The following is a 10993-nucleotide window of genomic DNA, read 5'->3' as shown; positions in this document are numbered from 1 at the left end:
CGATAAAGGCTTGAGAGTTTCTATAATAATCTACAGTTCATAAAAGAATATAAAGTAAACATGGAAATCAGTAATGTTGGTGTCATGTTCCAGCCATACAAAACCAATGTGTATTATCTTTGCTGTAAAATGAATCACACTGCATAGGCCACATTTGTCTGGTTGTTCATTAAATGCTTTATTGATTATTTGGACCCACTTGTTCCTTTTTTTTTTTGCTCAAAATGAAGTCTGAATGTTTATGTGAGGACTTTGATTCACCTCAATGTTGTGAGAAATGATTAATTTCACGATATCCAGACTTTCCATGGATGGATTTTCCAGCCTTCAGGTTCAGTGAGTTTAACTTTATCTTCCTGTATTACATTAAGTATGGAGGGTACAAGTACCCCAACTACTACCCCCAAATGTTTTCAGTAGTCTTTGTATGGTGTCAGTTTTCAATACATTTTATAATACGCCACAATTTTCAGGTTAATACACCCAGACATGTTTCGACATTTATCCAAGCCACAGCTTATTTGATACATAAAACATAATTTCTCCTGATGGTCAACTCAACTCTGGGAGTTATGTTTGCAGTGGGGGCTCAATATATGTGCCCAGAGGCCGTGTGGTTGATTAATGTTCCTGCGCTCATTATTAAAAGACCACCAACAAAGGACACTTTGACAGCTGCGTATGGAATTGCATGTTTTGTCTTCTTCCAAATCCATTTTTTTTTAACAAATCCTCAAAGCAGCTGCCCACATTATACGAGAGCAATTTCAAGAACTTTCATTTTTTTCGATTGCGTTCCTTTGGACAGAGACCCCTGCTGGCCCATGTAATCAGGAAGGGCTGCTGCCAGGTGAATTGCACAATTGGCTTCTTGGTTGGACAGATAATAGCCTCCACTGGATTCCTTGAATGACGATTGAATGTTACTGTGAGCACGTTGGAGTGAATCTAAAACGCAGTATTTGGATTCATTAAGAGAAAAACGTCCAAATGTTTACAGCCACAATAATCACCTTGAGTAAGAACAAACACAGTACCAGCCTCAGACGATTTATGCAATGGACTGCATACATAATTAGACATCACTAACCAACAAGTAGACACATTATACATCGTACTGAGTTAATTAACAGCCTAGTAAACATTTTAAACATATATTTGAAAATCTTCGACAGATGTATTTTCACTAGTAACATTTACATAGGAAAGAAGAGCCTTACATTAAGCGATTGGCATGCAAAGCTTTGAGCCCTCTCCAGTCCCGTAGATACTCAAGATCAGGCCGTTCAAGTCAAAAGGCTACTTTTGAACCACGAGCACCACAAACCAGAAGTGCGTTCAGTGTGTTCAGTCACATTCTACAGGCTTTTTTAAAAATTGTGTTATTCTCATACAGCAGTCGGAGGTTGTCCGCCATTACGACCATTCAGAGTCAGCCTTCTTGAGGAGCGTGTCCTGAACGAGCCCTCGGGGTGGAAGGAATCTGGCTTATCCTCACAACGGAAGACCATGAGGAAGCCGTTCCTGTAGTTTTTGTTCATCCACCCATACAGGACAGGGTTGGTAAAAGTCGAACCCATGGCTATGATGTGGAACACTGTGTATATGAATTTGTACTCCTTAAACCTGAGCACCAGGTCCAGATCACTGGCCAGCTGGAACACATGGAACGGCAGCCAGCAGATGGCAAACACCACCACCACCAGGGCCAACATCTTGGTGGTCTTTTTGCGGCGCTTCATGCTGTCGTTGCGGCTGGATGGGCTGATGTGATTCTTCAGCTTGACCCAGATGCAGATGTAAGCGTAACTGATGATGGCCAAAGGGAGAATGTACTGTAGGAGCAGCATCGAGAGGCTGTAGATGACTCCGTCCCTGCTGGTCCCGTGGGGCCACTTCTCAGAGCAGACAGCGATCCGCAGGTTGATGGAAGGGATCTCTTCGTGGTGGTACTCTCTGAAGATGGCCAGGGGTGCTGCCAGGACAGCAGACACAGTCCAGGTGAATGCCATGATGAGGAAGCTGGTGTTCCACGTGAGGCGCCGGCCAAGGTGGAAGACGATGCAGCGGTAACGCTCCAGAGCGATGACAGTCATCGTCAGGATGGATACATGCACACTCACGGCCTGGGCAAATGGCACCATGTGGCACAACACAGCTCCGAACTTCCACTCATCTAGCAGAGTGTAAACCAGAGTGAAGGGCAGGCAGAGAGTGTCCACCAGGAGGTCTGCCAGGGCCAGGTTAGCTATGAAGAAGTTGGTCACTGTTCGCATTTTTCTGTAGCGAATAATCATGTAGATGACAAGAGCGTTGCCCAGTAGCCCCAGCAGAATGATTAGGGAGTATGCTGTGATCAGGATGATCTGGACTCCGAGGTGCTTGGTGATGTCAGTGTGGAAACCAGGCGGGAGGAAACCAGGCTGGTGCAAACCCGTGCTCTCGTTAAGTTGAAACCAGGGGTCGGTTTCACCAGCCGCCCCTTCGCTTGTGGTGTTGCATGTGTCTGATGGGCTCATTTTACCGGTAGATGATAGATTGATGAATGTGCCTACACCTGAGGAGAGAAAATGAGAATTGTTTCCGACACAAGGCAGGCAGAATAGTATTCCTAACATGATATGAAAATAAAGTACACCAGTCACTTGTCTTCACCAGGAGGGTGTGCCATGTGCCCATGCCTAGTAGACATGGTCCCTCACTTGCTTCCCATTGCTTTCGCTTGAACACCTGACAAATCCAGAGAGCTGCAACCTTGGTCTCCTTGGTGGCGGGCTATTATTTTGACCTTCTGAATACCTCCTCGCCCATTATCTCCCTCTCCTTATGCTGTACAATACTGTCTGTCATTTATTCCCATAGGGTCTCTTTCTCAGCAAAGAAAGAACTGCAACGGCTTTGGCAAAATCCAACCTCTAATGAAAATCTGACAAAACAGATCAGATAAACCTATTTCATTATCCCCTTCGTAACACCTGAAAAGGGTAGTTATCATTGTAAATGTCATACTGCTATTAAATCTATTTTGCATTCAACTTGAGAGTAATGAAACAGTGCAATTCAGGAGTTATAAGAATTATCTGATGCATGCAGCCTAATTATTAGAACAATTGCCCAACATTGCATTGAGGAAAAGCCAAGAAAAGGAAATACGCGTCTCAGCAACAGATGACGAGCAATAGAAAATCAGATGTCTTTGTACACGCTCATTTCAAACACCCTCTAAAAACAGACCATGTTGCTATCTAGAGCTATTGAAGATGTTTCCCCGGTGTCCTGGGTACAAGTATTTGTTTGGTTATAACATGCTGTTTTTTTTCCAAGGGACATAAACACCTGTGTCATTAGGAAGACGAGAGGCAAATGATGAGGGAAGCAATGTAATCAGCAGGAGTCAGACAGTACAAAGCTACATCATTAGAGCCGCCGACTGCTCTCATACACAGTCGGCATCTCATAAAAGTAATATTTAGTGGTATGCCTAGTTTGCGAAAGAAGGATCAGTGCTGGTCCATGTTACACAACCATATGTTAGTATCTCTCCTTTCAATACTTTCTTTAGGTCATTATCTTGACATTTCTGACAATTTACCTATGACAGACTGAGAGCTGAATACAGAACACTTTGGTCATGGCATGCATAAAAACGATCTCAATGTTTGACTCTTAAGTAACTGTTAAATCTCTGCATCCTCATTAATTAGATGAATGCTAATTACATTGAGTGGTATCTGCCTCAACCAATTTGATTGCTTGTCTGAATCAACTTTGCCCATTCAACACTCAATTTTGAAAGTTGTCTTCATGAATTACTGAGACAAACTGGAAACCATTTAGTGAGGTCATCTCTTTGGTGACAGACACCATTTGGTCGCTCTGGGGATCCTGTAGCGTTTTTTTTTCACGGACTATCAGACACAGTTTACTGACATCTTTGCTTTTTCATTATTTTATTCACAATTGAATATTTTACTGTGGAAAATATGGCATCAATTTTACTTGCTGCATTGTTGTGTTGCTTTATTGTCAAATCTATCTAAATGCTAAATAGATCATATTGTCCTCTCTGCAACTGACTTTAAGCAGCAAAAGGTCTCGAAGACAAGTGTGTATATTAGCATGTGTGTGTTTGTGTGTAAGTGATGTGTCTCTAAACTGGTGTACATTAAAATCATCCAAACAGTCTCTGGGTTCCTTAGGATTTAACTACAGTATAAAATGTCAGGTGTTTGGCCTAAAGGAGAGTAAAGTTATCATAGATATCAAATCTAAATACATATTGTGAGCCACGAAATGACGTACAGGATAATTTAGAAACCACAAGGACCAGATTGTGGTGATGGCATTTATAGTGTTGCAGTGCCAATTGACCACTGCCCGCCTGCATCCTCCGTCAGAGCAGAAAGTCACACAGTAACACCCAGCAGAGATTCACCAGGCAGACTAGCGACATGTAATTTGTCAGAGCACCCTTTCTGATCGGCGATGGTAATCCATGATTTGAGGCACGCTCGTGCCACTGATGAATCAGTTACCATACACCTGCAGGAGCAAAATAAATAACTACAAACAATTTAACCAGATTGTTGTGAACTCTACGCGCTGACATCAAATTAGGAAGAGATATCCAATTCCCAATCAGATATGCATTGATGCTTCGGTCGTGCGTAATTTGTCGCCACTTTGATTTACTGAATAGCGCGCATTTAAATGTCTCCAAGTGAGCTCTCAAGGCTTATTCAACCAACTAGACAGGTGCAAATCGTTTGCCTCCAACACAAATAGTCAGTACGTAATTGGGACACTTTTCAAATGCTACTCTCATATCCAAATTACGCACATATAGGCTAACAATTTCAGTAACTACACGTTAAACTGCGCAGAAGAACAGCATATTTCATTTCTGTCTCCTCCGGGATATACAATTTTGTCATTAAAGTAGCCTCGCAATATTCATTTAAAGTGCAAAATGAACGATATGCACACATTAATGGACTCACCTTTCCCACTATATCTCCTTTTGCAAACGGGTCTTCACTGGAGAGCGGCGTGAAACAAAGCTGTAAAATCCCGAAGCTCCTCCCAAACTGTGGTGCCTAGTGCGCATCTTGTGGCTCGACTGTGCGTTCCTGAGACAGGTTCTACAAAATCTGTGCCAGGGACCCTCACCAGAGATCTGCGCTTTGTAGATCACTTTTTGGTATGGGGCATCTGTGTATACGTTCTCACCACTGCATTAGACATTCAAGATATTTGATTAAATATCAGTCATTTAAAGTGCCAACGCATTTACGTCACCGAGTTCTCATTTTGTTATTGATTTCCATTTAGTATTCACTTTATTTCCAGGCAGACATTCCATGCTATTTCTTCATCTTCAAGTGTATACAACTTTAAATGAACTTTGGAACAATTTAGGATTGTAAAGCAAATCCTCATATATTGCTTTATTTGAGGCTCCACCTCACACCTGATTTAATTTCAACAATCACATGAGCAGCAATAAAACTAAACTGTTGTGTTGTTGTGCAACAAGCCATTGCTTGTTAAATGCACGATACAAACACAGTTAGACTTAGTTGATTCCCTGGGAAGACAAGTTCATCTCACAAGCTAATTTATGAGAGCTCCCATGACGACCCGGAATGCTTTATTGAAGTGTGGTGTACTTGAATAGGGTTTGGTTGGGAATTCAAATCAGTATTTTAATATTCTGGGTGTCAGTCCCCTGATTGCATTCAACTCCTATGGGGTTTAAATGAATGAAGTTATATTGTGTGCCTGGAGTAATTTTTTCTCATATAATGTAGCAAAGCTTGAGGTTTGTGAATAGATAGCGGTCAGGACATTTGTCAAGGCTGATTTTGGTATTGTGCACAGTACAGGACATTTCCAAGGAAAGTACGACAGAAATCCTTACTTGCCACGAAGCAGTTACCTTGAAATAGATGTGAAGAGTCTTGAAAAATATTGCAGCAATAAGACATAAAGAAATGTAAAAAAGCAATTCACATGTATTTGCAGCTCCCATGACTCTCTTTGAAAAGAGTTAGCTTTGTCTGACCTGATGATTGGAATTTATATTTATTTGGAATTATTATTGGATTGAGATTATAACTATAACTCATAGAGAATCCCAGAGAATGCTTTGTGATTTTGATAACAGAACAGGATGTCTCCCTTGAGCCTTGTCTCTGCATTACCCTGGAGCTGTTGAGAGTTACCTTTCACCATCCAGCTCAGATTTACATTTTATTGGATGGCGCAATAATTATAGTGCAATGATTGACTCAGCAACAAAGATTTGCCTTATTGATTGGGGCAGGCAGCCTCTCCCCCCTCAATTTATTCTTTCAATTATGGGAGCCCTCTCCAGAACTTCATTTTCACTGGGTCACTCGGCTGTCGAGGTTGACAGTTCCTTCAGCCTGACTTGAATGCCTTATGGGATTTATGCCCTTGCCACAAGCTTGCTTATCTCTCCAACTGGCTCTGAAAAGTAGTGAGGAGGTTTTACAGTGTAGAATATTATTGTATTGTGTCAGTTTAAATTAAACCATCGTTTTACCGTATAGGTCTTTGCATCTTCATTTATCTACCTGCGTTCATATTAATCTACATGGTTAATCTGTAGGGCTCCTCTCCATACGGCCTAGGATTGTCATGATCCTCTGCTCTCATCTGATCACTGATCTGATGCCATAATCAGAGACCGTGGTGTCCTCACGTTGCAAAGCCACACGCTGTTGTTCTTCCTGTTTCTCTCTCTCTCTCTCTCTCTCTCTCTCTCTCTCTCTCTCTCTCTCTCTCTCTCTTTCTCTCTCTGTGTCTCTCTCTCTCTTTCTCTCTGTCTGGTTGTCTGTCATTTTGTGTGTAGGCTGTGTGAATGAATGAACATGGCATACAAAGTGAGAAATCATTCAAGCCTTTTTGCTCTTAGTGTGTTTCATGTGGAGACTGTTGACCCAATGCACATAACAGTGTTTTCCTTCTTCAGTGATGCAAAATATTGATTTAAAAGGATGGACTGTGAAGTCTGCAAATGGAAATCCTGAGGTTAACATTTGTGTGAGATGCTCAATCAAATTAGGTGTCCCATTAAACCTACCATGAGGTCATGTCCTCTGTATTGTTTTCAGGGAATATGGAGGTTTTAACAATGAGACTAAAAATCAGCATATCTTCATCTGTGCTGCTTTGACTTCGTCCAATCTTTTTAAAAATCTATCTCTTGTAAGTCTGACAACTTTATGAAAGTGCATACTAAATTGCTGGAGTGGTCCTTTAAATCATATGATGAATAGATTTAGTATTTCTCCAACAGAATTATAGTCTCGAAACATACCGCTTTGAAACAGTTGTGGAATAATGTAGAGGGATACAATTGATCTGTTCAATTGATCAAATTAGAAAACAATCTGAAAATATTCAGAATATAATGGAAGAGGTGACTGGTTTCTGCACATTTGTAGCAAGTTAGTGGGGAAATGTAGCTTTTGTTCACAGTAGTGTCAAAGATGCTCTCTAACTATCTCTGGCAGTGTTCAGTGCAAAGTGAAACAGTAATGAGTGAGGTGGAGAAGAGAAAAAGTAACTGCATTCATTCCATAGACTGTAAGAATAATGTCCTTACATCCTGTTGTTTAATGTGAAACAAATGGACCAATCAAAGGTGCGTTTGTAGCTGGCACATGCGCAGTACGGGTGTACGTCTTGTTCCAGTTGAGTCGAGAAAGTACAGAGCAAATGGAGGGACTTTGAAGTATTCGGGCACTCATTTCTCCGAGCAACAGACAACGTAAGTTCATGAAAGCGTTAACTAAACGTTTATTAAATTCACCATGTCACACCTTTTACATTTGTGTTGCTTAAAGACGCGGTGTACTGGCTGCTACACGTAGCTAAGCGCTAGCAGTGTAAAAACAAAACAAAACATATCTGACCAAACCTTGCTCTGATTACGAGCTGGTTCATAGAGTCACGTGATGCATCACACGATTCCTTCCTGATTAAGATGTCCACTTGAAGCGGCTGTCGTTTCCTCTTGAAGTTGAAGCATATTCCGAGTTATTTGCGTTTGATGTGCTGTCAGTGTTGTAGCTCAGAGGGGAGGGGCTCAGCTCACTCTGCTGGATCCAGAATAACTCCATTATGAACAACAGGAAGCTGTTGCTGTGGAGTGTGAACTTTGTTCTTATTTTCATTTTAAATTTCAGCAGACTTTAACGAAGAGACGTCACCCTGCAAACTGTCCTCACAAAGGGAGTGTTTGTCTCTCTCCACCAGGCTTTTGCTTTCACTTCAGCGTGGACAGAGGAAAGCTTCTTCAATATGGCTGCTGCTGCTGCTGCTCCTGCTCCATCCCCCAAAGGCAGCCTGAGAGAGGACCTGACATGTGCCATATGCTGCGACCTGTTCACGGAGCCCGTCATGTTGGGCTGCATGCACCACTTCTGCAGACCCTGCATCTCCAGGTACTGGAGAGGAACTCAGGGCCCCGTGACCTGCCCGCAGTGCCGCAAGGAGTTCAGCTCCAAGCAGTTTCAAACGAACTACCTTGTGACCGCCATGGTGGAGAAGGTCCGGGCCACCACCTCGGACACTTACATCAAGAACCTAGAGGTGAGTTCAGACCTCCACGGATGCTGCTGGCTGCCTTCCATGCCTTCATTGCTTTACTCTGGTCATCTAGAGAGTGTTATTAAAGTGTTTGGTAATCATGTACAAATAACCTTATACTCCAAAGTAAACCGATCGATTGAAAATGAGCATTCTGTTGTGTAAGTTGAACACATTTGTATTCTATCCGTCAGTCCACATCCGTGTTCATTTCACTGTAGTTCCGCCCTCAACACATATTGCTTGAATGGCTCAGGGCAAGGTTCACGCTCCACTCCCTTTTATATTGCTTTGTATGGCAAGATATGTGACTTAACTCCAGCAGGGGAACCACTATACAGTACAATGCAAGAACAATAAAACCAACCAGACGAAATGCAGTCACAAAGTCGCTCTTGTTATTAAATGTAATTGTTTTTCATACTGTGCCAGAAAGGTGTTTATTTAACTTTATGGTTGTTTCTTTAAAGAAATAGTTTAATTTTGGAAAACATGTTTATTCACTGTCTTGCTGAGAGTCAGATGAGACGAATGATGACACTGCCACTAGTAAATATAAAGCTAAAGCCATAGCTTAGCTTAGCATAAAGACTGAAAACGGGGGGAAACCGTTAGCCTGGCTCTGTCCAAAGGTAATGAAATTAACCCACCTACACTTCCTAAAGCTCACTAATTAACATCTTGTTTGGTTAATCCATCCAAAAACAACAAGGGGTAGTGTTAAGGGCCTTTTGTGTCAGACTATTTCTCTCTGTAGACTCTGCTGGATGACTGGCAACCTCATGGAGACTTCAGGAACTTGGAGACTTTTGTGCTGTTGTTGCACTAGATTGCATTGAATTTGTAGGTGTTTCCGATATTTTTGCTCAATCCATACTGAGGTTTATTAGACGTACATCTTTCAGTAAAATGGCTGTTTAATGCAACAACAGCACGATCCTCAGAACGTACCATCGAGTTGACTCGACGCACAAAAAGTTTCAGTCTCGACCGAAACTGAACATTTGAAGGTAGCAGTATTTATTGCAGGGCTGTGTTTCTGGTCACTCAGTATTCAGCATGTTTACAGTTGTTTATGAGTTCCTTGACGCTCTGCTCGGTCTCTCTCTGCGCGTTGTTGTTTCTGTCTCCACACTGATTTGATGTGCATATTGCTGTACAGAAACAACTGAAAGAGACTTTGGAGAGTCATCGCCTGAAGAGGGAGGACTTCATCAACAGCATTCGCAGAGACAAAGACAATACGGATACCATAAAGGTACACTCGTCTGGGGAACTCGAGGGGGGGGGCAGATAACAATGCACATGAAACTCCCTAATGGCTGTTTGCAATATGTCGTAATGTGTATATATAGTGATGTTTGCAATTGGCGGTAAGTGACACTTTGTGCTTTGAAATGTAAAGCATAATGGTCTTGCGCTTGGGTGCATAAATGCCTTTCTAGCCTCTGACTGTGCGTTAACTATGCATAGGCAATCCATACTTTACAGTCTTATTCCTACATGACCATCATTTGCTCCAGCAGAAAGACCCAGTTCATCAAACAAAGCCCTTTTTAATTAAGCGTGTAATTGCTAAAACAAGACGCATTACACCGTGTGACAAACGGTCACAGAGGCGATAGAAAGATAAAAACATCTCGTTTGTGTGAGACAGATGGAGGATAAGCGCTTGAGTTTACGAACAGGAAATCCCTCCTCGCTTTAACAATCTGTATTTGTTTGACACGTAGATCTTTGATGCAGAGTGTAGCTTCATTACCACTCGTTTCTCTCTCTCTGGAGATGTGTACTCTTGTGGAAGCTATGCCAGAGGGTTATTGGAACCAGCCAACGGCAGCAAGATGCTAAATGATGTCCTCCACCTTGTAACATCCGCCATTTTTTCCCCCCCCGGTCTCAAGAGAGTCGGAGCAGATCTGCAGGCTCACGTCAAAGGGGAATTCAGAGCTCTCCATCAGATCCTGCACGATGAGGAGACCTGCGCACTGGAGCAGCTCAGCAGAGAGCAGGAGCAGGAGCTGGAGAAAGTCCAGCGCCACCTGGAGGCCACGGAGCTGGTGGTGCGGGAGCTGGAGGATAATATGAGAGTGCTACAGCAGGCCAGCGCTGCCCCTGAGAACATCATGCTAGCTGAGGTGAGTTTGTCTGAAATGTGTTGATGCCTCAAAGTACCTGTGGATGTGTAGATGTGTTTTTTATGTGATTTTTTTTATTTATTTTTTCTCTTTTCTTTCATTTCCTTCTCTCCAGCTCCCACAGCTGAGGTAAGTGTCCATTTCGGTGTTATGACTGACTGATTTCTACCTCAATTGAGTGTCATCTGTGCTGAGAATGAAGGACCCTCACTAAACACACTCCCCCCCCCCCCCCC

At 42.5% G+C, this 10993-nt stretch overlaps 2 protein-coding genes across 2 annotated transcripts in view; one reads left to right on the top strand and one right to left on the bottom strand.

Moving 5' to 3' along the window:
- Positions 1 to 157: 157 nt before the first annotated feature.
- On the bottom strand, positions 158 to 5172 carry npy7r (neuropeptide Y receptor Y7). The gene is made up of 2 exons (XM_031857984.1): positions 5001 to 5172; positions 158 to 2557 (listed from the first exon to the last, which is right to left on the bottom strand). The coding sequence occupies exon 2, from the start codon at positions 2517 to 2519 to the stop codon at positions 1389 to 1391; it is 1131 nt and encodes a 376-aa protein (XP_031713844.1). The 5' UTR covers positions 2520 to 2557; positions 5001 to 5172; the 3' UTR covers positions 158 to 1388.
- A 2525-nt stretch (positions 5173 to 7697) lies between these two features.
- The window catches only part of trim105 (tripartite motif containing 105), a 5224-nt gene continuing 1928 nt past the window's right edge, over positions 7698 to 10993 (top strand). The window contains exons 1-5 of the mRNA XM_031857958.1: positions 7698 to 7798; positions 8287 to 8622; positions 9782 to 9877; positions 10524 to 10757; positions 10873 to 10886. Coding sequence (XP_031713818.1) covers positions 8332 to 8622; positions 9782 to 9877; positions 10524 to 10757; positions 10873 to 10886 — 635 coding nt within the window. The 5' untranslated portion in view covers positions 7698 to 7798; positions 8287 to 8331. The remainder of the gene's footprint in view (positions 7799 to 8286; positions 8623 to 9781; positions 9878 to 10523; positions 10758 to 10872; positions 10887 to 10993) is intronic.

This window comes from Anarrhichthys ocellatus, unplaced genomic scaffold, assembly GCF_004355925.1.
Source record: "Anarrhichthys ocellatus isolate YVR2014 unplaced genomic scaffold, GSC_Weel_1.0 scaffold19, whole genome shotgun sequence".
Taxonomy (NCBI): Eukaryota; Metazoa; Chordata; class Actinopteri; order Perciformes; family Anarhichadidae; genus Anarrhichthys; species Anarrhichthys ocellatus.
The sequence above is the reverse complement of the archived record's forward strand: the minus strand, read 5'-3'. Positions and strand labels throughout refer to the sequence as shown.